The sequence below is a fragment of the Nannospalax galili genome, unplaced genomic scaffold, assembly GCF_000622305.1.
Source record: "Nannospalax galili isolate Female #2095 unplaced genomic scaffold, S.galili_v1.0 scaffold1068, whole genome shotgun sequence".
Lineage (NCBI taxonomy): Eukaryota > Metazoa > Chordata > Mammalia > Rodentia > Spalacidae > Nannospalax > Nannospalax galili.
In genome coordinates, this window is record NW_008358287.1 from 50666 (window position 1) to 77608 (window position 26943).

General features: G+C 39.8%; 1 protein-coding gene across 2 annotated transcripts; it reads right to left on the minus strand.

Moving 5' to 3' along the window:
* Positions 1–3702: 3702 nt before the first annotated feature.
* Arglu1 (arginine and glutamate rich 1) lies at positions 3703–26943 on the minus strand. Of its 2 annotated transcripts, none has more exons than XM_008821576.3 (4): positions 26398–26943; positions 18824–19049; positions 16470–16553; positions 3703–4534 (listed from the first exon to the last, which is right to left on the minus strand). In XM_008821576.3, the coding sequence occupies exons 1-4, from the start codon at positions 26742–26744 to the stop codon at positions 4370–4372; spliced, it is 822 nt and encodes a 273-aa protein (XP_008819798.1). In that variant the 5' UTR covers positions 26745–26943; the 3' UTR covers positions 3703–4369. The 2 variants fall into 2 exon arrangements, with proteins under 2 accessions (XP_008819798.1, XP_029413755.1); XM_029557895.1 differs by lacking the exon at positions 3703–4534 and adding an exon at positions 16930–17037.

The following is a 26943-nucleotide window of genomic DNA, read 5'->3' on the forward strand; positions in this document are numbered from 1 at the left end:
AAACTCATCCTATTTCTGTCCTTTCGGAATCTAAACAGGTTTTGTCTTTAGAACTTTAGGTTGCTCCTTATATTTTCCTAGTACAATGCTCTCTCAATTCTATGACTCCCATAAACAACGGCTTACCTAAATGTAACTTCAGAAAAATAACAGAATACAGAAATGGCTCCAATCAGCTTATGCACAGGGCATGAAAACCTATTTGTGAACAGAGTCTAGACAATCAGTGACCTCTACCCATCACTCCAAACTGGGTATGTCATGTGTGGGTGTGACTGAGAAATCTAGGCAGGGTGTAGTGGTGTGTGCACTTAACCCAGCACTCCGGAGGCAGAGGCAAGCACATCTATGAGATCAAGGGATAGTGAGTTCCAGGTCATCTGGGGCTACAAGGAGATGGTCTCAAAATGACCTCTGCCCCACCCTGGGAAAAAAAATATCCAACACTCACTTTAACCTCTAAAGTTCCTGCGTTCTGAACTGACTGGATAAGAACAGAAAGAATTAAATGCTGTTGTTTATCTACAGTGGATACCACTGAGGCTGAAAGGTAATAAATGATCTTCTAGGTCCCTAAAACCAACACTTAACCCCCCCATTCCATGTTATAAAGGGGTTCAAGAGCACTTGGAGAATCAACCACAATAACATAGTCCTTTGAGTCTGTTGATTAATCCAACATGAAAGCCTAGAAGGTTACAAAGATATCCCATTGTACAGTGAGGAAATTTTTCTTTATTCTAACCCCAATCTGCAGTCTGGTAACCAAGTTATTAAACTGACACTACTTAACATACACAATTTGGCTGTGTGAAACTGGATCATAAAGATACTTTAGTGAATTTACTGGTTTCAGACAAAAATTGAGTTAACGTACTTAAAAAATATAATCAATCATGCCCACACTCTCCAATCAAGGATCAGAGGATGGGGAAAGAGCACTTTTCTTTTCAGATATGAAACGTTCAGTATAAAGGACGTATCTCTGATTTGTAGGGCACACTAATGCATGTAAAAATAAGCAGTATGATTTATATTACAATATCTAAGTTCCAAAAGAATAGACAGGACAGGGAGTTGGCTCATACACATCCTAATCTGCATAAAACAGAATTCTCAGCATTCTGTCTTTCCAGTTTCCCAGCTCACTCTAGTAACGGCTACACAATTCATCAAAGATCAGAAAAGCAACCTAATCGTCCCAGGCAAATGACCGGCTACAAGATGGATGGTACTATTAGCAAATACAAACCTACAGTGGACCATCATTGTGCCATTCCTCACCAGGACAATTAAATTCTAATCACCTACACTACACACTACACTACACTACACACACAGGTCACATGACAAAGGCATCAAGACTACTGTTAAATGGCAGTTCAACACCACAAAAGTAGAAAGCCTGCATGGCACAGTGATGCATGCCTTTGATCCCAGCACTTAAAAGGCAGAGTCAGGAGGATCTCAAGTGAGATCAAGGTCAACCTGGTCTACATAGTGAGTTCCAGGCAGCTGGGGTTACAGGGTATCTCTGTCAACAAAACCCCCCACAAAAGTAGGGAGTGGACTCCTCAACACCATCTTGGACATTGTGGGTTGGACTCTGCCTTTCCCCCTCACCACTTACATACTTTAAGGCCCTTTCCCTACTTTAGTAAGATTAATATTACTTTGAGTGTTCACAAGACTCCCCTCCAGCAGGTGGTGAGCCAAAACCTGATACCCCATCTTCAGCATTTCTCAGGGCAAAGCACCTGGATGACTGGGTATAAAGGAAAAGGTGGAAATGACTAAAAACTGGAAGCTTAAGCTAAAAGTAGCAGTTTGAAAACCTTCAGTTTAAGTGACAAACTGGGAACCATTAGTACAAAATGAAGCAGTAGACGTAGGAGTCAAATAAAACTAGCCAGGACTCCATGTTTATTTTACTTATGAAAATTAGACACACAAACCACTAGTAATTATGACACTGCTCTATCGAAGGGTGGCAACACACATGCATGTACACACACATGCAGCTATAGACATCTACAAGCATAAATGATCAAATCATTATTCAGAATGACAACACCCCCATCTGCTCCATCTTAAGGGAAATTGAAAGTCTTCAACTAGGAAGAAGCCCATTAAAGCCCATTCCCCTACTGGAAGCATTGAAGAGTCCTCACACCAAACTAATTTAAAGATTTAGTTTATACAATTGGTAATTCTTCAAATTCCACAATGTAAATGGCAGTAACTACATATTTTAAATACTGTAATAAAAATAAACAGCCATTAGTTAATTCTATAATGCATAAAGAATAACCTAAGAAAAAATGAGTTAAAGGCATATTTAATAAGTTAGGGAACATCTAAACTGCTAAAAGACTTGAAGGAAAGCTTAATTCTTATAGTATGTACACAAAGGCAATAGAAACAAATGAAGAAAACAAATCACTACATTGTTGTAGCACAGAAAAAGTTGAGTGTATATTTTTAACAATGACATCCCCTTTCCTGTAGCCTACGGGAGAGCACAGGAACAATTTAGTATCTATGTGAGTCTCCAACAGCAGACACTGGGAGAGCTCATTAAGCAACTGACTGATTTCACATGTGTGGCAGAAACTTAAGAAAGGCTTAAAAGGCATGCAAAAGCTGGCTTCAAATATTTTAAGTCCAGGCCACTCTTTTGGATACAATGTTTGGATCACTAGATAGCAAAAACAACTTGAAACATTTCCCAAATAAATATACAACTTAAGAACAATAAATCTGCATTTAAAAAGTTACATTAAAAAAATAAGTATAGGAATTAAAAATACTTTGTGCTAAACTATGTTAAAGAGATTAAAAAGATTCACACCCAGCCTATTGAGGGGAATGAAATGGATGTTTAGAGTACCAGGAACCATGCTTACTGACCTAGGCTCAGGCCTAGCTATAAAGATATGTAAGATGACTTCATTGCTCCTCACCACCCTGAAGAGCCTGAAAATAAAGCAATAGCATTTCCCACAGCATGCAAACACAAAAACACCTATTTAATCATCCCTGTTTCCAATGTTAAAAGGATGAGCTGTCTTCAAAGACACTGGGGAATGGGTTCTCTACTGTGCCACATCTATGCATTACAGGCAGCACTGTTACACCCTTTTCTTAAGTGCTTTATTACCAGTAAACTCCAACATATAAAAAGATAAATGAGGCAGATATTCTAGTGCATAAAGTCCAAGAGTCATCTTAAAATTCCACATGCAAAAATCCCCAAACCAAAAAACCTTACCAAATTTAAATGTGTTTATCCCAAAACTAAGCATGCAAGGATGAGGACATCTTTAACCAAGTCCTTTCAAACAGCCCTCTGTCACAGTGATCTAACACTCCACCAATTTTAAAAACGCATTCTCTAGTGTTATTAAGATAATTTGTGGCAATGATACTTATTTCCTAAAACAGAGGCATAGGTTTAAGGATTTCAATCTTTCTAGGTTTTGCCCTTTTCCAAGGTAATACTTGATGTTTTAACTGTTCTATCAGCATAAAGTAGGTATTTGTAAAAATAGTCATTAACTACTAATTCACAAGTATATTTAATGTACATATGAACCGAATGTTTAAAGTATAAACAAGAGGAAACCTAGCATAGTTCTAAGGCTTCTGAAAGTAGACGGCCCTTAAGACTTAACAGAACTTAAAAAAAATTGCTTAAACATATGAATTTAAGACTTTACTTTATTCAGCAAAATCATTTATTTACACAATGGGGAACGCTGGTTTGATTTTGTCAAGAAAAGGAACAAAGATGGAACAGAGACAATACTGAACTGCAGATATTTCTGTACCAGAGTTGACCAACTGTTTCCTTACCTGTATCAGGAACATCAAGAGCCACAGTATCATAAGGACACTGGTCTTAACATACCACAGAGGTCCAGTAATACCCTGGGAATTTTGCAATGCAATTACCAACTTTTTCTTAAAAAAAAAAAAAAAATGTATAAAAAACCAAAAAGTTAACAAAACCAGCATTATGACATAGTAGACAGAGTATAACTCTGAAGTCACTGGGTCAGTAAAAACCTTACCAGACCAGCTAGTTAGTGATCTGCTTTTCTTCAGACCACTAACACAGAACCCAAACAGGTAAAAATATATCACTTTTAGGACAGCAATGATCTGATAAGGATTTGACTTAATGGAGTTGCTAAGAGGGGAAAATAAAAGGGATTGCAGAGCATAGCCCCTATTAGAACAAGCTAACTTTCCAGATTTTCCAAATTAAAAAAAAAAAAAAAAACAAAAACAAAACAAAGAAACACTTCAACATGAAGCTACAATACAAAGTTTTTCATTTTTCTTTAAAAAGTTCAGAGTTTGCAGTTTAATCCTGGGTTTTCAATGAGAAGGACAGTTTGGGCCTGGACTTCCCCTTGCCCAGGATCATTTTTTGCTCTTCTTTTTGCTGACGCTGTCGTTCTTGCTCTAGTTTCATCCTTTCCTCATGAATCTTTCTTTGTTCTTCAACAATTCTCAATTGTTCTTCAGCCTGAAAGTTAAAAGTAAAAATGAGAACCCTCTATCATGCCCATGTTTCTATTAATATTTGGCTATCAGATGACAACTTACAATCAACATAATCATATAATCAATCACACATTCAAAGCTGTCCTAAGGTCTTGGAGTTAAGTGGTAAAGGAAAAAGAATGAAAGAAACAAGAAAAATATTCTTTATCAATTACTCCTACATTATCTCCATTTATTATCTATGCTGTTCAACTATCAATATTTAGTCAGTCATGAGCCAAGTCATAGATTTGATAGGCACATACAAGACCTACAAAAACCCCAGTGTTTAAATTGTATAGTCAATATGCAATTAAGAAATGCTATAGATGTAATATTTTTGGACAGAAAATAATTTGCAAACTTTTTGACCTAGCTGATGGTAAAATGATACCTACTTTCAAATCAACAATGGTGTAATTAAGAATTACTGTGTGCCTTCAATTTCAACTGACTCCCTTTCTACAGAAAACTTCCCTTCTTTACCAAGAAAAGTCAGGCTGTTCTCATTCATGAACTCCTTTATCAGAACTTTCCTTTTAGTCCTACAAAGACTTCTTCCTCAATTCTCAAGTGTTTTAACTTTATTTCCCTCCAGCTAAAGGACATTAAGCATCAGGTAGGCAATGATTCTGGATTTCACAACTGGGGATGCATCTAGAGAGTGGAGTTCACGGATAGTGCAGAAGATGGGCTTCCACAAGGAAGAGCTGGTTCACCCTCAATGTTAATGCCATTAATGAGAAAACTTGTAACCCTTGAAAGGTTTATCCCACTGTCCTCTATTTGACTTTAATCTAAAACACTCACTTTGTCCTTTAAGCTGCTTTCCTAGTCATTGCCTCTATTCCATTACACTACTTGAAACTATTTAAGAGCGTAACAAGCAACAAATCCTGTGACATATCCTTTTATTTGAATAAGTATTCTGCTCCTCTAAATCTTTTAATTGTTCTCTCTTTCTACATATTCTGATACGAAAAATAACACTCTCAATTCATCATTACTCTTCTGGTCTCCAATTTGCCTAGTAAAATACAATGTGTTAAATGCCTTCTGGCTAAAGATGGGAGATAACAGACCACAACTGTTATATAAAACAGGATGTTAAAATTTTATGAGTTATCAAAATGAAAGAAAAGCATACCTTTTAAATATGGTGCACACTTTTAACCCCAGCACTGAGAGGTAGAGGCAGGCAGATCTATGAGTTCAAGGCCAGCCAGTACTACATAGTGGAGACCTGGTCTCAAAAAAAAAAAAAAAAAAAAACCCACCCCCACCAACAAAAAAAAATACAACCTGCTCCTCCAACAAAAACAAAACCAGAATGAAATGAACTGAATAAGCTCTGGCAGAGGACCAGGTGGTAACCCAGAGTGCTGACAGCTACCTCCCACCCTGCCCTCTTTTCAAATACAGCCTGGTGATAACCACCAAGAAATCAAACTGTCCCTCCAAAACTCAAATATTTAAGCTTTAAATTATTCAACTCTATTGAGTCATCTGCTGCCCTCAACTCCTTTTTTTTTTTTTTAGTTTTTGAGACAGGGTCTCACATTGTAGCCCAAGCTGGCCTCAGAGTCTCCGTAATCTGTCTCAGCCTCCCAAGTGCTGGGATCACAGGTGCATGCCACCATAATGAACTCCTAAGGCTGAATTTCTAAAGCTTTGTTCTGCCCTCTTCTGCCTCTGGCATGCCCACACAGCTGCTCACAACCATATTGCGCCTTCTTTTCTGCTAGCTCTGGCTTTACACTTACTCTCATTTCTGCTGTCACCCACCAGTTTTGGGCTATACATTTCTTACACATCTAAAATGGCGATGGTTCCCAATGTACATAATACTGCTAGACTCCTTTTGTGACCCACTGCTCCTTTGCCTTCAAATTGCCAATGTTTTCTGTGTTGAAAGAAAATAAGCCAAATTTCCAAAAATTACCATGCTTCTCAAGTCTTAGGACTACCACTGAAATCTACTTCCTTGGATTTTCACTGATAATTATAACACAGAAAGAATGATGCACCTGGAGCTGGCTGAGTGGATAAAGCACTTGATGAGGACTGGAGTTCAGATGTTCAGTGCTGGGGCAGGTGTGGCAGCTGCTTGTAATCGGAGCAAGCTGACCTAGCTAGACTAGCCTGCCAAAACTGGTGCACTCCAGGTTCAGCCAGAGACCGCAACTCAAAAACTAACACAGCTGGGTGGTGCAGTGGACAGATCCTTGAGGCTTGCTAGCCAGCCAGGCTAGGCCAAAGGGGTGATTCAGTGACAGCCTGTCTTAGGGGGAAAAAATCCAATACCCACCACCTCTAGCATCCACATGTAAATACCCACACGTGGTCATAAAAAGAAAGCAAGGAAAAAAAATACAGAGAAAGGAGAAAAGGGGCTACATGGTCAGAAATAGGAAGGAAGGGAAGAGGGGAGAGAGGGGGAGGGAGAGAGAGGGAGGGAGGAGGAAGAGAGAGAGAGAGAGAGAGAGAGAGAAAGGGAAAGAGGACAGAAAATTTCCCTAAATATATTAAAGCCAAACAGTCAGCAGCATTATGGCCCTACTTTTGTGTGGTGGGGAGAATAAAACAACATATTTACACCTGCTTGAAGATGTATTTCAAGAACTCTGGAAAAATAAAACTAATGTGAATTTGTCTAATTTATCTTTTTGGAAGATGGGGCTGGGAAACAGGTTGAAGGGGCAAGATATAAAGACTTTGGTTTCATTAAGAAAAAATAAATATGATCACAGTACACAACTAAAAAAATAATCAGCAAAAATTTCAATTTGCTTTAGCAAATTATATTGCAGTAAAATTACCTTTGTGCTGTAAAAAAAGAAGTTTCAGTTTCATTTCGTTCTACCAACAGATGTTAATTATGAACTGGTACAAAGAGAAGGCTGTAAATTCTCTGGGACCATCTAGCAACAGGATTAATCTCCAGTGCTAGAAAAACAATTAAAATAATTTAATAATTATTTCAGAATTATTCATGTAATAATCCAATGATTTAAAAATAAACTAAGCAGGTAAATATCCTGCCTGTATATTCAAATATTTGTATTTTATTCCATTATGCTTTATACTCCTTAACAAATAGATTCCTCAAAGTTCAAGTCATCTCTCTTTTAATATATGGACTCTCCAGTGACAGAAAATCAGTTTCAAGTTCATTAAGCCTGTGAGCCCAGCATAATGCTATGTACCTGACCCAAACCTCCCCAATTAAGTTCCTCCATTCCAACTGACAGTATCGTCTTCTCCTCCCTGACTCCTGTGTTTTAAGTATAGGAGAAGGTAGTATTTGCATGGGGAAGAGGTCAACACTAAGCTTATGCACAAGGATTATAAGGCAGACACCTCAGATGCCACTGAGACAGGTAATATCCACAATACTAGTCATTAATTAAGGAGTCATCAAGGCCATTATACCCACCAGGACTCTGCCACCCATCCCTAGGAGGAAGAAAGGAAAGCAAAGTGGGGTCTGCTTTAACCAGAGCCTACTGAATCATTTTTAACATTCTCCTTCTTAGACTACCTAAAATGTAAAAAACCCCAAAGGAGTATTTTTATTAGGAGTGATTTATGTAACAATGGGAAAAGATAAAAAAACTGTACAAGGAAGCATCACACCACTACTCAGAAATGTGGCGTTCTGGCACTTAAAACCCTCCAAGACACAAACCTTGCTTGACTCACTCTGCCATCTGAGAATTTAAGACCTTAATTCAATTTTCTCTCTCATATATATATATATGTACATCTATGAATCTCATTTTAGATAATCAACAAACAAGGTAATGTTTAGAACAAAATTAGTACCAGGCATGTAAGGGCAGAGACCAGAGGACCATGAATTCAAAGTCATCATCCTCAGCTACACAGTTCAAGATTAACCTAGGCTATATGTGGTACCCTGCCTCAAAATGAACAAGAACAAAAAAATCTTTTAAAGGTAGATAGATATACTTGGTCAAGCTTTAATTAGTATTATTTTTCTAAGTGTTCATGTGGTTAAAAAAACAGCTAACAGCTAGGTGTGGTGACACATCCTTGTAATCTCCGCACTTAGGAAGCTGGGGCAAGAGGACTGCAGGCTCAAGGCCAGCCTGGGGTACCACAGAGTCCTTGTCACCAATAAATAAATAAATCATACAAGGGCAAGACATAAGGATACCTTGGCCCTATAGCAATGGATTTACGTTGCCACTTACATTCTCTGGATACAAACCATTCCAAATTCATCCTCATAGAATATCATTACTACCCTCTAAAGAGAGCTAATACCACCCATTACTTTTTACCATCTTTTCTTAATTTTAATTCTCCTTTATAAACTCTTAAATCATTTTGAAACTTCTATCTTAACTACCTCAGGAGATTTCTATCACCTACAGTGAAGACAACATGAAGGTTAGGTATGGGGTATGAGGAACACTGTAACACTGCCAAAGTAATGCCTTCAGGATTTTCATTTTATTTCATGTTCTGAAACTTCACATTTTAAAAACGCTGACTCTTTTTCTGTATTGCACATCCCTTCTATATGCTCCCTTTTGTGCCTTGAGACTCCCGGTGTTACTTCACTAGGAATGATTTATACAGAAAGGGTCTTCCTCTTCTTGCCCCTCTTTATACCCTGCCACTCAAGGAAGTTAGTTCTCTCTAAAGTTTCTAGTTTATGGATGCAAGGTGACCAATCACCTCTTCCCATTAATTTAATCTGCTGTGTCTATTGTAAACAAAAAGTATAGACTGCACAGCTTAGAGTAGAAAGGTATCATGAAGGTTGTAGGCCTAAAACCACCATCATTGGAGCAAAATCCAGACTGGCAGAAACATACTCTAGTCAAAGGCAGCAGAGAAGTATCTTGTTTCTTTTCCACTTCCTGGAGGCCGCTAAGGTTACTTCGCTTGTGGACACATTGTTCTAATCTTTAGAGCCAGTATCTTCAACTCTCTTGGTTCATCCTCCTGTCCACTTCCCTATGTATATGGAGTTTTATGGGCATCTGATAGCCTTCCATTACGTCCTTTCTGTACCTTTCAGTTCTACTTGGCAGACTTTCTGGTAATTTAACACTCCCAAGAAAGTTACAAGTCTTCTAAGTCCATTGATTGGAAATTACTGCAGATTGGAGAAATGTAGGAAAGTATTTTGATTCTCAGTTCTAGACGTTGGGGAGTCAGTATTCAAGGTACTGGCATATAGTAAGGTTCTCTGATTGACTATATCCTAACACAGTAAAGAGGATTATGTGGCAAGAGCATATTTGCAAAAGAAATGAGTAAGAAATGGACTCAGCCTCAAGCCTTAGGCACCGAACACAAAGGTAAAGCCCTCAGGAACTAAGTGCAGCATTATAGGTCTTATCTCTCAACTCCCTAGCAATTAAACTTCACAATGTGTTTTAGAGGAAACAAATATTCAAACAATAGCAGTCTCCATAAGCCACAAGAGAGATACCCACAGACCTTTAAATATTCTCTATTTCTAGCTACTTTGTTGGCAGTTCGGAACTGCAGCGCAACATCAAAAGGCTGCCTGGATGCTGAGCCTTCTTTCCAAAGCAGTTCTCTAACTTTTCAAGCTGGGTAGACAGATTTACCCAGATCAAGCGTGGTGGTTTCTTTTAAACTTACTTGATTCTTCAATTTTTTCTTTCTATTTCATTCTGAACAGCAAGAAGTCAAGCTACACCTTCACCTTCACCACTTTATTTAGAATTCTCCCTATAAATCAGATCTTCCACACAAATGCAGGGCATAATTCAGCTGTCCAAGGACCTTCTGTCCTTCAGTTTCAAATAGCATGTTTTTAATTTGCATCTGAGCCCTAGACAGACACACCTTTATTTCTATTTCTGTAGGTTAAAAAAAAACAACAACAAAAAACTATGTATGTTTTGTCATATGCCTCAAAAACCCTTTGGTTTCTGCCCAATTTCAAATCCATGTCCACACTGGGATCTCACAGCAAAAATTTATTCTGGGGGCTGGAGATATGGTTAAGAGCACTAACCACTCTCTATGAGAGAACCGGGTTCAGTTCCCAGCACCCACATAGTGGCAAACTCTCCTTAAATCTAGTTCCAAGGAATCTGACTTCCTCTTCTGGCCCTCTTGGGTACTGTGTGGTATGGGTACATTTATATGCAAGCAAAACACTCACATACCTAAGAATAAAAGTAAGTTTCAACACCTATAAAATTTTTTTCTGGATTCTTGAAGCCTGGCACCAGCATGTTGGCAGCTCCTAGGCTTCTGAACACATCAGTCTTTAAATTCAACATTTTCAAACATCTGTTCCATCCTTACTTCAAAGCTTCTCTTGCTACGTTCTGAGGTTATGAAAAATTTCCTTCTACCTCGCTCTTAAAAAGACAAAGTGATGGGCCAGGCATGGTGGTACATGCCTTTAATCCCAGCACTTAGGAGGCAGAGGCAGGCCAGCCTGGTCTACACAGTGAGTTCCAGGACAGCTGGGGCTACAGGGAGACCCTGTCTCAAAAAGACCAAAGAAATTACAAAGAATTATTCAGGCAAAGGAAAAATGATGACACGTAAGGCCTGCCAGGTAACTGATAAACTCTCCCTTTTCAAGGTAACCCAATCATAGCTTCCCTCACTTTTTCCAGCCATATCATCCTCAGATGAGAGGAACAAGGTGGGGTAGCGTGAGGGGGCATAAATGGTTCAATCCACCACAAAAGTACATTTTTAAAAATCCTTACATTTTTCTTAGAACTCTTTTCAGAGCTATCACTTAATTGCAAAGTGAACACTCATGTTTAATGTTTAAGTTACATACATATTTTTCAACTTTCAAGCATGGCATTACTTTTTTTGCCTCTCAAACCAGGGAGGTATAACATGAACAATATCAGTGAACTTAGTAAGAACAAACTATTTCAGTAATAAAAAAATCTAATAATTTGCGTTTATTTCAAACCCTCAAGGGTTTACCCGAACACCTTGCCTACTCAGAATCAGTCTGTCCTCCTTCTGATCTCTTAGTTCACATGACTCCAGAGATTACTTGAGTTATTTTGCCCAGCACCACCACCTGAAGAAGGGCAAAGGCAGAGGGTGTGCTCCCCACTGACAACTCTGATAAGAATGCTTTACTCCACGGCCACATCTATTGCCTATTTAAAAATTCTAATGGTTAGAGGTTTTTCTTGCACCAGATGGCAATTAACACAGAAACCTACAATAGGTCAAAGGCAGAGATTAAGAGGAATGAGACACCTTTATGATATCCCTTCCTCCTAAGCTCAAGCTCAGAGATCACTTCAGAAGAAAGATCTGTTAAGAGCCAGAGATACTAATGAATACAAGGAAACTGTGCTGTTGGGACACCAGGGATAGTTGCACATTTCGACTCACAGCACTTTGTGACAGCACGCACAAGACATGTGCAAACACAAGCCAAAAACCCAGCATGGATGGGTTGGTTGGGCAATAAGACCCAGCCCTAGCTGAGGATCTATTGGAAATTGATAGGTATTGAGAGCGGGAGAGTCTGTTTTCCATGCTGGTGTGAAGCCTGGTAGGTTGACCTACATCCAAGATCATTTGGAAAACATTAGACTCAACAGGCCTTTAAAAAAAAGACAAATAGTAATAGAAGACATGAAGTCAGGGGAGGGGGGTCTGAATACAATCAAAATACATTATGTGAAATTCTCCAAACAATGTATTTTTAGCCCCCCACCCAAAAAAAAACCCACACGTACCTCTGGTGCTGGCAACATGCCTGTAATCCCAGCACATGGGAAGCTAAGGTAAGAGGATCACCAAGAGTTCAAGTCTAGATTGGGCTATAGACCCTATCTCAAAAAAAGCATTAACAAACCAAAAAACTGCTTCCCCTTTCAAGAGTAAGATTCACTTATTTCAGAATATTTGGTATTTTCTTAGACATGTCAGAGAAAAACTGGGTAAGACAAAAAAACTTAAGTGATACTTAAGTAAATTGGACTGGGAAATGCTCAGTGCTGGATAAAGTGCCGAGCACATAGCTCAGTGGAAAGTGGCTGCACAAGCACCAACACTCAGGTTGAGATTTCCTGCGCCCACATACAAGTCAGGCCTGGTAGGATTTGAATAGCAGTAACCCCAACATTTGTGGGAAAAGAGGTGGACAGAGAGGCTGAGGGAGAAGGTGGAGACAGGTAGAGCTCTCTGGCCCACAAGTCTAGCTGAAGCAGGAACTCCAAGTTCAGTGAGACCAATCACAAAAAAAAAAAAAAAAAAAAAAGAAAACAACTGAGGAAGGCCGTCAACCTTTGGCCTCCACATGTGCATACGTGGTTGAGCACACTTGTATGCAGGCGTGTGCACTGAATAACTCTGTTTTAATAAATCTTCAGTATCTGAAGATAGTTTTGTTGACACTACAAACTCAGGAACCAAGAGTCGACCTGCCAAAAAGGTCAAGTCAAACTAGGTTACATTTGGGTTATCTGATTTTACCAATCAAGTACTTATGTTAGTTGTTTTTTTTTTTTGGAGGGGGGGTCTTATAAGGAAACAAACCAAGTATCTCAATACACAACTTGGAACTGAGAGGCGCATAAACCACCAGTAGAGCAGTTAACTGTAACTTCGTATGAGTGACCGACCCCTATGTGATTAAATTTAACACATTCTTTATTAGTCATAACTGGACTCTATACTTAACTGATGTCACAGGGCCCATTGCTCTAAAGGATGGCTTTAATTTACTTTCCATGCTAATTATCTTTACATGGCCATAAAGGTAGAATTCAATACTCATCAAATGTATAAACTGGAAAAAAACCTTCAAGTCGACAATCACTAGCACACTGGCACATTTTTCTGTCTTAAAATGTGTTACTATGTTTTTTGTGAAATGTTTACACAGTCACTAACAGTTTTGTCTTTGGCTATTTTCTATGTTGTGCTTCTCCTCTATCAGCAGAGGCTAGCTAAAGAAAATCCACAGTACCTAATCTGCATCGTTCTCCTAACTTCTTTGAGTACAAATTACCTAGGAGTGAAAACACATTCCAGAAGACCCAAGAAAGCTGGTCTAATTAGAATGCATTGTCAGTAATAGGACAAAAGACAGACTTGCAGTTGAGGCATGTATTTTTGGGGACAGCAAGAGGGGCAAGTTAGTTGTAAAATCCTTAATTTCAACATAACAATTTGTAACTACCCAAAAGAACACAGAAAGTTAATAATGGGCAACTGTCTTAGAGCATGCGTTAAGAGTATGCCTCACGCTAAAAGAAGAATGAAGGAAAATGCGAATCTTATTTTGAGTCCTAAGATTGAACTTTAAAGGGTAAAGTGTGGCTTATAAAGTAATGGGCATTTTAGTAGGGAAATATGATTACAAATAAAAACATTTCGGCATGCCCAACCCAAACCAGTCACTTCTGACCATGGTACGGTACAGTCTGACTTCTCCATTACAACTTTCCTTGAAAAACAGAAATAAAATTTTCTGTGTACTGTTTTGGGACAAGATCATATGACCATACCATATGATCATGACCAGGTGACCAGAGTCTAGAGGAAAATTTCAAGTGGTGGTAAATGGTCACTTCTTAGATTTATTTGTTAAATGTTTTATTATTTTATGTGTATGAGTGTATTGCCTGCATGTATGTGAGTGCACCCCATCATGCAATGCCTGAGGTCAGAAGAGGCAACTGCAGTTAAGGATGGTTCCTAGCCATGTGAGTGCTGGGAATTGAACCCGGGTCCTCTGCAAGAGCAGTCAGTACTCTCAACTGCTGAGCCAGCTCTCTAGTCCAACACTTCTTGGTTTTTAGTCTCAGTTTATTTCATGCCTCTACTTTGCAAAACACCATTTGACAGACTGGAGAATGGGGTCAGATTGCTCTAAGTCCTTCTAAAATATGGTTTGTGGATTGACAGCAATTTGCAGTTTTAGGTGTGAGCTGATAAGACTGTAAGGAGTGACATCATCTGGATTAAGAATGACAGTAAAACTCTGAATAGATACCTTAGGTAAGAGACTTGAATTTTAGAAATTTTGGTAAAAACTCTGGATCTATTTAGCTCATTTGCAGTTAAGTGTGCAGTTTAGCTGGCAGCTTAAGAAATTGTTGGTATTGGAGACAATTTTTATTTGTACTTAAGCCAGCTGGGAAAGTAGAATATATTATGAAGGAACAAAAGGTCAATTCTTCGTGAAAGCTGGTAGGAAGTCGAGTGTTAGAAAGTTTCATTTTGGTCTGGAGAGATGGCTGAGGTTAAGAGCACTGACTGCTCTTGCAGAGGATCCGGGTTTGATTCTCAGCACTCACATGGCGGCTACGAACCATCCTTAATTCCAGTTCCAGGGGCATCTGAAGCCCTCTTCTGACCTCCGCAGCACTGCACGACACGGGTGCACTTACATGCAGGTAATACACTCATACACATAAAATAAAAATAATAAAATATACATTTTTTCAATTTCATTTTGTTGTCCTTTTCCCTCTCCTTCCCCTCAAGTTTGAATATGGAGATTGATATATAATGCACTGCAGCTCCTACTGAAGCACTATCAGTAGATGTTGTAGATTCCATGAGACTTCAGATATCCGGGTATCAGTGATGCTGTTGTTTGCCTGGCTGAACCAACACTGTAACATGCTGGATGCCATAATGAATGTACTTATTCCTAAGCTACAGAGAACAAGGATAGGAAACATCCTAGCATGTATACAGAAAGTGGAGGAAGAGGAATAACCATGCACTGAAATCTACATTGAGAAAATGTTGATGGAGAAGTACATAAGACATTACGTTCTTGTAGATAATTTAATGAATTGTGAAAACAAGGCTAATTTCAAGAAAAGTTTAACGATACAGGAATGTTTATTAGTGATATGGGTGACATGATATAACTGACATAATTGTGCTAGGGTAGTGTGCAAAACCTTCTCGGAAGAGATGTCTTTTAAGCTGGGCCTTGGACAAAAGGAAGATGAAAATAGGGCCAAAGGGAATGCAATCTCCTGGGACAGTGGAAAAGCAATAGTAGCATTTGTAACCAGCAGTGGTGGAAAGGTAGAAAACCACTCCGACATGTGCCAGGGACACAGGTGAGCACTGCCCGACCCCCTCCGCCCTGGAAGTAAAACTGCAGCTGTGAAAGAACAGTAATGAACTCTTAAAGAAACACACAGACATATCAACAGTTTAGATAAGCTTGGTGAAAATAAGCTGTGATACTTTCTAGAAAACATAACCTAGCGTCAATTGAGAGGAAATCTCCCTCTGTTAAATGTCCACTTCCAAATTAGAAAAGTTTTTCAAAAATTTTTGGAAGTAATTCATATCGGGCAAGGATAGGAGACCCTGACTCAAAAAATAAAAAGGCTTGGAGAGATGGCTCAGCAGTTAGAGCATCAACTGCTCTTGCAGAGGACCCAAGTTCAGATCCTAGCAATCACATACCAGCTAACCATCCCTAACTCCAGTTCCAGGGGATCTGATGCCTAGAGCATTGCATAACACTTAAGATACATGCCTACAAACCACTCATACACATAAGAATAAAAATAAAATTAAAAAAAGCACAATTAAAACTGAGTACTCTAGCTAAAATATACACTAACATTCCATCCAGTGACTGATTATCGGGGAGGAATGCATAGGAAATGTGAATAAGGTTAGGAGAGGAAAAACTGGGGACAGGGCAGCATACCTCCCCCAAGAAATGTTTTAAACCACTGCAAAATTTAGAATCCCCGCCCCCTCAAAGAAAGAACAAAATATAGTCAATTCTTACTCTTGCCTTAAACTCAAGATCTTTAAAGTAGCCCTGAGAATCTCCTCAAAGTAAGTCAAACTATTAAATACAAATCCCTAAAGTCTGGGAGAAAAAGAAGCCCCGGGAAAAGCTCCTCTGTGAGTGCCCTGCTTACCAGCTTGGCTTGTGCTTCTGCGATTTTTCGGTTATTGTCTTCTAGTATCCGCTCCAGCTCCTCACGTTTTGCTCGTTCTTCCTCCTAAAGGGGATGACATGTTAAGATGTTAGAAAAATAAAATGTTTATGTTTACTAGTAAATATTTACTAATCTTCCTCTCAACTTTTTTGATCTGACTTACAGGGTAGCTTTATAGCTACTTTCTGTCTGACAAATGATAAACTGTGCAGCCACTAAAAAATTTGTTTCTAACACTAGATTTAAATCATCCCTCCCAGTCCAAACAGCAACCGACTAAACCCTCCCTAATAGTTTCCTGGCAATTATTACTAATACTTTAATATCACACAAATCAACAAGGACAACTACAAAACTGGATAGTATTTACCAAATTAAAAAATATATATATAAAATATAAATAAAGTGAATATTTGTCTCACCAATTATGGATACCTACGTATTCTTTACCTATACTCCTTTAATCAGCATTAAAAGTTGAGTATTTACTGTCTTGTCCAGTGTCCTGCAGAGTGTGCTCCTCGGCTGCCATACGCGCCAGCTTCCTCTTTAAAATGATTTGTACTGTTAGCGTGGCAATACCTGCATCAGCAGCTCAACCATTTATAAAGAAACAACATACAAGGAAGGCTGAGCTGAGGAATGCAGATGTTTATGGTAAGAAGGAACAAAAAATGTAATTCATCATTCCTAAGGCAAACAATTAATAAGAAAAATACATTTACTGTTAGTGAAAAATACAAATGGTAATCCATACTTCATGGAGCTAAGGGCTTCTTCCATGGGGAATGGACTTAACATTCAGATGTTGACAATCACTAAGGCAGCTTATATTGTCATCTACAGTCTAACTGAAATTCAGGAAATCCAGGGGATGCATAGTCAGGAAATAAAATTCTGTAATTTATTTTTTATTGTAGAATTTAATGAAATTTTATAATGCAAACTATATGAAGACTGCTTGATGGTTTGGGCAGTGTTCAGATCACAGCATACATACTCAAATGATTTTAGTATTTGGAAAGACTGTCAGGGGGTTGTGTCCGTGTTAAAAAAAATGTTAATATGAAACAAAAAGCAAATGAAGAGGAAAAAAATCTTGCTATGATTAATAACTCGCTACAAGATAGCACAATTACTCCAAAAATATCATTAAAGGCACTGGTATAAATAAAAATATTACACACTGAATTTTGGTCTGTGCAATCAACTGCAGACAGATACGTGTAGTTAAAAGACAGGACAAGGGAAATGCACTTTACAAGCAGAGCTCACTAGAAAGCAGAGATTTAACACAACTGTCAACTTGTCCACAGTAACGCCAGGATAAAGAATGACAGTAAGTCATATATTTTAGAAATATTTTCGTTCAAGATAATGTAACTACAGATTTTCTATGTCACACCAATGGGATTCATGTTTGTTGCACACACTATGCTGATGAACAGTCAGTGCTGTGAAGCAACTGGCCTTAAGTGTTTCAGTGACTTTCGCCAAGTTTTAGGATCCTGGAGTAATCAGTGCAAACAAGCCATAAAGCTTCAGTAGCAAATTACTGTCTCACAGAAAGACATTTTCAACTTCTGCTCCAGCTGCTGATAAAACAAATCATGTGTTTAGCTTGACTCCAGACAAGGACAACCTGTTCCTTCATAACTCTCTAGAGAAAAAAAGGAGTTGTTAGTAGGTACTAAAAATATATATATGGATGAATAATCTGGACGTTTTTCCTTAAAAAGATTCCTTGAAACACATTAGAAAAATGGAGGGCCTTATGATCAGAATGCTAGAATTAGTCCACCGTGTTGAGAGAGGATTTAGGAAGGAAATGCGGGATAACAGAAGAAAAAAGGAAGAGTGAGAAATTCTATTTATGGAAAGCAGGTGCTGTCGCTCAACGTTAGGCCCTGCCCTTTGTAATCTGACTGAAGGCAAACAGCCTCTCACAGTCTAGGAAACAGTGATGAACAGAAGAGAAGAGTACAACCACAGGATTTTCACCTTTGCCCTTCACCACTCCCTGTCTCCCCCACCCTCCCAATAAAGAATGTAAGTCCTGCAGCCATGGCAAAAGTTTCAAACTTCTCAAATATCTTAAGTCAGTTCCATTGAATCAAAAGGTCTCCTTGAATAAGTTTTACGAGAGTAACTTTAAAGTACCAGTCAGCACTTCTGATAGGATAAAAAAATTATCTTTCACAGCAATGTAAGTTTAGATGAGAAAGGAATTAGATAGTCTGTATTCCATCTCGTTCTGAACTGAGCAGGAGGCACACCCGACACTGAAAGTTTTGCCATGGACTGTCTCTACTTTCCAAACGACCGAGCGTTACCTCTCTAGCTTTTTGTGCTGCAAGCTCAGCTTGTCTCTGTCGCTCGAGTTCTTCGAGCAACTGCTTTTCCATGATGCGTTTGGCTTCCTCAACCCTTCGGAGGACTTCTCGTTCAATTTCATCTTTTCTTTTCTCCAATTCTTCTTCTACCCTTTTTGCAACCAATTCTTCTACTCTTCGCGCTGTTTCTTCCTCAATGAGCTTTTCTTCGATTTCCTGCTGCCGTCTAGCGAACAAAGTGGAGAAATTAGTATTTTAAAGAACACAAGAATTAAATCTTACACCTACTGACTTCTCATATCATTTAATTTTAATTCATTTTCACATCACATTTAGGAAATAGTAATCACAATGCTAATGCAGAAATTCAAATGAATACAAAATCTAGTTTTTTACTAATGACATTCAAAAAGACTAGTACGTAGAGACCCTAACTCCTTAGTTTCCTCTAAGAAGTGTAAATCTCAAAGGAAATCTATGTCTGTTAGCAAGCTGATGATGGACTTGTTCACTTGCTAGTCATCTCTTTCCAAGGCTGAGCTACAGAAAGGTCAGCATTCTGTCAAGCAGTAGGCCACTCACATAGGCTAAATCCACTTTCCCTTGCTCCTTAAGCAAAGACAGAACCAACTTAAGAGACCCAGAGTGCTGAAGTAAAGTAACAGCACTATGACTTTTACTGAAAATTTAGATCAATCTGAGTTCCAAGTCTTTTCTCTATCAGAGATGGAAAAGCAGAAAAGTAAAAATACATTCCATTATCAAAGTTAAATGAAGCATGCACTGTTCTAATCTTTAACGAATTATTTATTTTTATTTGTAGAAGTGTTTTTATTACAGGTATGTTTACTGGTGTGTGTGTAGTGCCCTTGAAGGAAGAGGCAGGAAGAGGGTAACAGAGCCGCCATTTGAGTGCTAGAAATCAAACCCAGGTCCTCTGGAAGACTAGCAAGTGCTCTTAACTCCTGAGCAATCTCTCCAGACCTGCTCTAATTATTTTAATTCCATTAACATGATTAACTTATTTACTGGAAATAAATTTTGTGCTAAAACACAAACATTTATCTATTATTATTATTATTTATTATCACGGAACTCTTGAAAACTATAGCAACAATAGCCATCAATCCTATGAGTTTAGTGTGAAGTTAGAAGAAAACCCTAAAAAGACCTTCCACTTTTCTTTGATTAATGTTAAATAATAATATTTTGGACAAACCAAAACCATATTACTATTACACTGGTTTCTTTTTAGTGTAGTTACTAGAAAAGTATAAGATACACATTTTGCTCAATTATATCTCTATTGAGCAGCACAGTGAGCAATAATTTGTGCTGAATCAATGAATTTAAAGGGTCTTAATGGTATATCTAAATCCTAATGAGGCCAATTTATTAATAATTCAACTTTCTCCCAAATGACCAAATTAATAAAACTTACAACTTTTATCTTCTAAGGATTCATTTGACATACATATGTATGAGATGGTCATTCAATTGATATGTTTAGTAAAGATTTTCTTAGTGTGACCTCTAAACACTCTAATCCATTCCAATTCAATTCCCACCAAAGGGCCTTCATTCTCAATCCAGTTCACAATGAAACCACATTACTATTAAGGTTTCTTCAATATTCTCCCGTTCTGTTTCTACATTTATCTCTACTCTTTCTACCTAGGATACAGTAAGTAGGAGGGAAAGTTTATTTTCCCCTCAAGTTCTAGATATTTGTAGCAGTTATAAGGGCTTGTTTGCTTCTTTAATATCTCCTTCCTAGTTAGAAAGGAATTTATTTTAAAAGGATATATACATATATACATATGCATATATATGCATGCCTTATATTTGGGGGCCAAAGATAGCTCAGTGGTTAAGAACACTGTTCTTGCAGAAGACCCAGGTTCAAATCCCAGCACCCACATGGCAGCTAACAACTGTCTGTAACTCCAGTTCCAGGGAATCTGACAGCATCTTCTGTCCTTCACGGGCATTGCGCAGCACAGGTGCACTTACTTACATGCAGGCAATACACACATACACATAAAATAAAAATAAAATATAAAAAAAATATTTAAAAAAAAGCCCAAGATTTAGTGTACTCCTTTTCTCAACTTTCAATCAAATACAGGCTTAGAAATAACAGCAGATACCCATGGGAATGAGGAACATAAATTAGACAGCAATATCAATGCAGTGGGAATCATGTATGCCTTTCGATTCCACAGAAGAGAAAAAGAAAAGATGAAACAAGTGAAGCTAACAACTTTAGACTCTGGATGGTAGATAAAGATAATATAATTTACTTTTGGACATGCAAACTTTTCACATTAGTTTTAAAATGTACACCCCCCACATACTTTTGAGAGCTGTCAGGTGGAGCACAGTGCTACCTTCAAGAGGGTTAATGCAGTCACAATGACAACTTCAAAGTGGAAAGGGAGGAAAACAAGCTAAGGCCTTGCTCATCAGGAAGTAGCAAAGCTCTCAATTGAGGGAATCTTGTAAAAGTGACAGATTTGATAAGTATGCAGGGTCTTGTCAGCAAGTCAAGTAATTCCTAAGCAACAGGTCAATAGCTAGCTATCAGGGCCACATTCCCAAAGATCCGCTGGGTAAAGAGAAAGAGCCAAACAAACTCAATTTCTTACTTACAGCAAAAGCCAAACCAGCCTGATTTATCACCAGCTCCCAGCAGTTGTCACTCTCAATGACCACACCAACCAGAGGGCTGATGGCAGGCAGTGAGTTGCTATGCTAAGGTGGCAAGTCTAACTGCAACTCAGGTTTTATAGGTCGAAGGGGAGGGGAGCAAATGCAAAGTCCCAGGCTCAGCTGAAACAGTGGAGGCTAAGAACTGGCTTTCTGTATTTTCTCACAAGGCTACTTATCTCCCTTGGTTCCTAGAGGAACCAAGGATACCCCTGAATGCCTGAACAGCCTTTTGTATGTATGTGCTAAGTGAAGAGAGGCAAAGTGCTGGACCACACTGCACAGCTGTCTAGCTACAAGCATCAAAAGAATGTTAATTTTGGTTATTCTTAGTAAGATTAAAACGGCTACTTCAGAATCCAGGAAGACATTCATACCAATTTCTGGAATTAATGCTGAAAAAAAAATGAAAGTTAGGCATCGCCTTATCCCTCTTTTCACACTTTATTAAGAAAGTGAACTGACACAGAAACTGAATTAAGCATGAGTGCATCTTTACTGATGGCCAAAGTACTACCACAGTCAAGGACAACACCATTGTCAGGATAACTATTCCATCACAGACAATGGAACTTTCCTAAAGGGAGAACCAAACCGCTTATGGTCAGTAAGTGCCTTATGAAAGAATCATGCGGACTACGGAGTCCCTAAAACATCTGCTGCAGGAGCTCTGCTCTCAGATGAGTGCCAGCCCTGCTGCCATGATGGACTGTGTAGCTTCTTCAAGTCTAAGCCCAAATAAATCCTTCCTTTAAAAAACAGTTGGGCTAGAGAGATGGCTCAGTGGTTAAGAGCACTGACTGCTCTTGCAGAGGAACCTGGTTCCGATTCCCAGCACCCACACGGCAGCTATGAACCATCCTTAACTCCAGTTCCAGGGGACTCTGACACCCTCTTCTAACCTCTGCAGCAGTGCATGACACGGGTGCACTCACATACATGCAGGCAATATACTCACACACATAAAATTAAAATAATAAGCCAGGTGTGGAGGCACACACCTTTAATCCCAGTAGGATTAAAGGGAGGCAGAGGCAGGCAAAGCTCTGTGAGTTCAAGGCCAGCCTGGTCCACATAGTGAGTGCTAGGTCAGCTGGGGCTACAGGGAGACCCTGTCTCAAAAAACCAAAAAAAAAAAAAACAAACCACCAAAAAAGAAAGAAAAATAAAATATTAAAAAATAAAAATAATGTACTAGACATGTTGGTTTCTTTCTCTAACTTTTGTCTTGTACTTCTCCACTAAATCCACTGCTTTGCTAAAAATCTTCACCGACAAAAGGTTAACATAAGAACCACTTATACTGATTCCAGGTTATCTCAGACAGTCTTAGTTTAGAAGACTCTTGACTTGTAATGCAGATAAACACTAAGAATACTCTTAGGTATCACAAGCTAGGGAAGGTTACTAGGTCAATGACATGACTTGCCGCAGGTTGTTTCAGCTACCTATTTTTCTAACAGTTAATACAACATCTTAAAATACCCAGAAAATGTTAATAGTGCTGCAGTGCAGGGATTAAAGGAATCATTAAGTGGCTGGGACACAGAACAATTTTGAGCCATGTGAATTCGCTCTTCAAAAATAAAAATAAATGTAAAGCCCTATCTTTTAATGAATTAAGATAATAATCTGTAAGAGTCCTTAAATTCAGCAAGCTCAGGTGGAAACATGTCAAGTTATAGTCAGTAACAGTTACTGAGACCCACTCTATGCCAAGCACTGCCTAGGTACTTTATAGTATCCCCAAGCTTCACAATGAATGGGCTTGCATTTCACAGATAAACTCAGAGATGATTTAAGGCCTCAGAATTACAAGCAGCAAAGCAACATGGTCTCTAATCACCACAGACTTCCTAACTAGCTAAAGGCACAAATGACTCTCTTAACTTGGTTTCTCCATCTAACCCTACTTTAGTAAGGGCACTTATGCACCTCCTTATTTCCATCCTGAGTCTTTTACTGCAAATATATACATTCTTTAAGGTTCTCTCAATTCCTTGGACCAAATGCTCTTCTCTCTGCATACACTCCATCTACTTTCCAGGTTTCACAGACAAAAGTCAAGTCCTATTATCAACATTAGCTAACTAAGCTCAGTATATCCAAAATGAAACCCACAGACACTAACAAGTAGATATTCCTGTTGTTCTTTTTCTTTAACCACACTGTTTCACAAGCTTGAGACATTTCAGCTACTAGAAAACACGTAATAGTCCAACATTTGGTGGATGAGTTGTAGTAACTAGAGTTACTAGCTGTTACTAGAGCTGTTTCTGTCAGTTCCTCTTCCACTCTTAACTGTTCCTCAACTTACCATATCCACCTATTGGTTTCCATCCTATACAATGATCAGTGGTCTTTTTTTTTTTTTCTTTAAAAGAGTACCATTACATGTCCCTACTCAAAACCTTTCCTGATTTTAGGATGAGGAAATCAAATCTTCAAATGGTATCATGACTTTAATCTCAGCACTAACACACAGAGGCAGGTAGAGGTCAGCCAGAGCTACACAGTGAGACCCTGTCCCCCTCAAAAACACAGGAACAAAAACCACAAACAAAAACTTCCTTAAGCACAAAGAACCTTCTTGTGATCCCCACTCTCAACGTTCCTGTCATTCCCTGACTTCTGTACTCGGCGAACTTAATGTAAGGGCCAACATCATTTGATCACCACCATTTCCTTCCATACTCATTACTCTGTCAGGGATTCAGGGAGGCTCACTCCTTTGGTTCACATACATCCTATACCTAGCCTGACAGTCTTGCCATCTTCTAGCTTTCATTCTTTAATAATATACTACCACTGAATTTACTGCACTGTATTATTATGTTCCTATTATCAGTCTGAGTGACATCAAGATCTTACATTTTTCTGGAGCTGGTATAGAGACCGTTCAGAGGGTTAAGAGCACTGGTCATTCTTGCAAAGGACCAGGTTCAGTTCCCAGCACCCACATGGTAGCTCACAGCCATCCATAACTTCAGTTTCAAGGGATGTGATGCCCTCTTTTGACCTCTGTGGACACTGCACATGGGTGCACTTGCAGGCAATACACTCATACACTTGAAAACATTTTTTAAAAAAAATCTTACATCTTTCTTTCAACAGCACCTAGCACAATGCCTGACATTTATTAAATGCTCAGTGAATACTACTTGAATGAACAAATTAACCAACGGGTATTTATAAGTAGATGACTCTCTCATTCCATCACCCATGTCTTTTCAGAGTTCTCTCTACATTATTTGCAAAGCATTAGCCCATAAATTGTGTCTATATCATACACAGGGATTTAATACTGGCCCTACTACCTCACAAATGCTAATGGCATCATGTTTCTCTCAACCCAGATCACAGAAGCTCTACTTCCCATCATTTCATCCTGGGATTTCCTGTTTGCAATGGATTCTAATTATTACTTGCACATCAGGTTTCCTTTCACTTTCCTACCAGTCTTAGTGTGCCTTTGTTTTCACATAAAAAAGAATTACCTGTTATGTCTTGGGTTACTTTCTATGTCCTATTTTAAAAATTTATTGTTAATCACATGTTTGTGTGTATGTCTGTGCACATGAGTACAGGTGCCAGAGGAGGCCAGAGGCTTCAGAGTCCCTTGAGCTGGAGTTCCAGAGAAGTTGTGAGCCACATGACATGGATGCTGGGAACCCAACTCAGGTCCTCTCCAAGAGCAGCAGGACCTGATCTTAACCACGGAGCCATCTCTCCAGCACCAATTCCTCCTACTGATAGTTACTGGAGAGCTGTATCTTCACACCTATCGGTCTTGTTCCTGTCCATAACTGGATTCTACATAACCAAGGTTTACTTCAAAACAATTTCCTGACAGCAAGCACAACAACTTCATCCCTACCTGCCTTGAGATGAGCTCCAGTCCCCCACCTCCTAAGAACTGTTTCTGGAAAATCCAAATACCAAACTCAACTACAGAAAACTAGAAAACCAAGCTGGGCATGGTGGCCCACACCTTTAATCCCAGCACCAGGAAGGCAGAGGAAGGAGGATCCAGGAAAGTCTGGTCTACGTTGAGAGTTGCAGGCCAACTAGGAATAAAGGGAGACACTACCTCAAAAAGAACCTCCCGCCCCCCCCCAAAGAAAACTCCAGACAATTCTGTAGACACAAACTTCCTTCAGGAAAATCATAAACTCACTAGGGCTTCTGCTTCACCTACACTTTCTAAAGGTTCACTGAAGAACTCTACACGAAGATGGCTGGCTAAACTGAGCACATCTGGCTTAACAGTACCGTCCCACGTGATTTTGAGAAAAAGAGTATCTGAGTACCGTGCCTTGGAAAAAAAAAAAAAAAAAGGCAAATGCACACCCAACATTTTAAGTTCATTTAACTGGATTAGCCTCGTCGATTTTTACATCTAAAGACACCTGTAAGGCGACTCAAAAATTACGTCATTTTGGACCCAACTTCAAGGAAGTGCCTGGACTGTAACTGATTCTCCCCGACACAAAAATTCTGTATAAGAAAAAAAGTCTGCAGAAGAGTAAGGCAGGAATGAAAGCAAAGAGTAAGGCCGGAATGAAAGCAAACATTTGCGCTGGGAAGCCAAGAGGCCCAAGCCTACTTCCTGGAGGGACAGAAAGTCAAGGTAAAAGGAGGGAAGGCTTCGGGGGAGGGGGAGATGATGATGATGATGATGATGATGGTGGTTGGTGGTCAGCAGGTGAACTCCTAGGAGCGCCGTCAGTGCGCGGGAGGCCGCCACGGCCCGCTCCCTCGACTCCGCCCTGACTTCCGGGACGGCGCTCGCGCTCCTTAGGCCCCGCCGAGCACCGCGTGGGTCGGTCCCGCGCCCCCTCCCCCCCGCCCGCGCATCCTCTCACATTTTTCGCTGCCGCTCGAACTCCGCCTTCTTCTCCTCCTCCTCCCGCTTCTGCTTCTCGTCCAGGCTGCTGCGCTTGCTCACCGTGCGCCCAAAGATGTCGATGCGGTCGGGCGGGGACGAGGCGCGCTCCCGCTCCCGCTCGCGCCGGGACGCCGCCGTGTTGGTGGAGCGCGAGCGCGAGCGCGACTCCCGCCGCCGGTTCCGTTTGCTCTCCCGGGACTTGGAGCGCTTCCGCACCCGCTCCTTGTCCCGCGAGCGGGAGCGCGAGCGGCTGCGCTTCTTGTTATGCTTGCTGCTTTTCGTGTGCTTGGAGCGGGACGAGCTCCGGCTCCGGGACCGGCCCATCGCGCCTCGCCGCCCACTGCGGCCTGCTACCGCCTGCCGCCGCCCCGCGCCGCCGCTGCCCGGCCGTCCGACGTACACCCTCCGTTCGCTCAGAGCACACCAACCGCAGCAACGCTCACCGCCGACGGGAGGGCCGAACAGGCCGAGAGGGAGTCCCTAAGATGGCAGCTGTGGCCGCACCGGCCGCCCTCCCACAATG

What these genes read in the sequence shown, in the direction of transcription:
- Arglu1 (XM_008821576.3), bottom strand. Translation starts at nt 26,744, where the DNA reads ATGGGCCGGTCCCGGAGCCGGAGCTCGTCCCGCTCCAAGCACACGAAA. An exon ending in CAGCACAAAAAGCTAGAGAG is followed by an intron (nt 16,554 to 18,823) that starts GTAACGCTCGGT and finishes CATCCCCTTTAG; the next exon opens with GAGGAAGAACGAGCAAAACG. An exon ending in CAGAAGCACAAGCCAAGCTG is followed by an intron (nt 4,535 to 16,469) that starts GTAAGCAGGGCA and finishes TTTAACTTTCAG; the next exon opens with GCTGAAGAACAATTGAGAAT.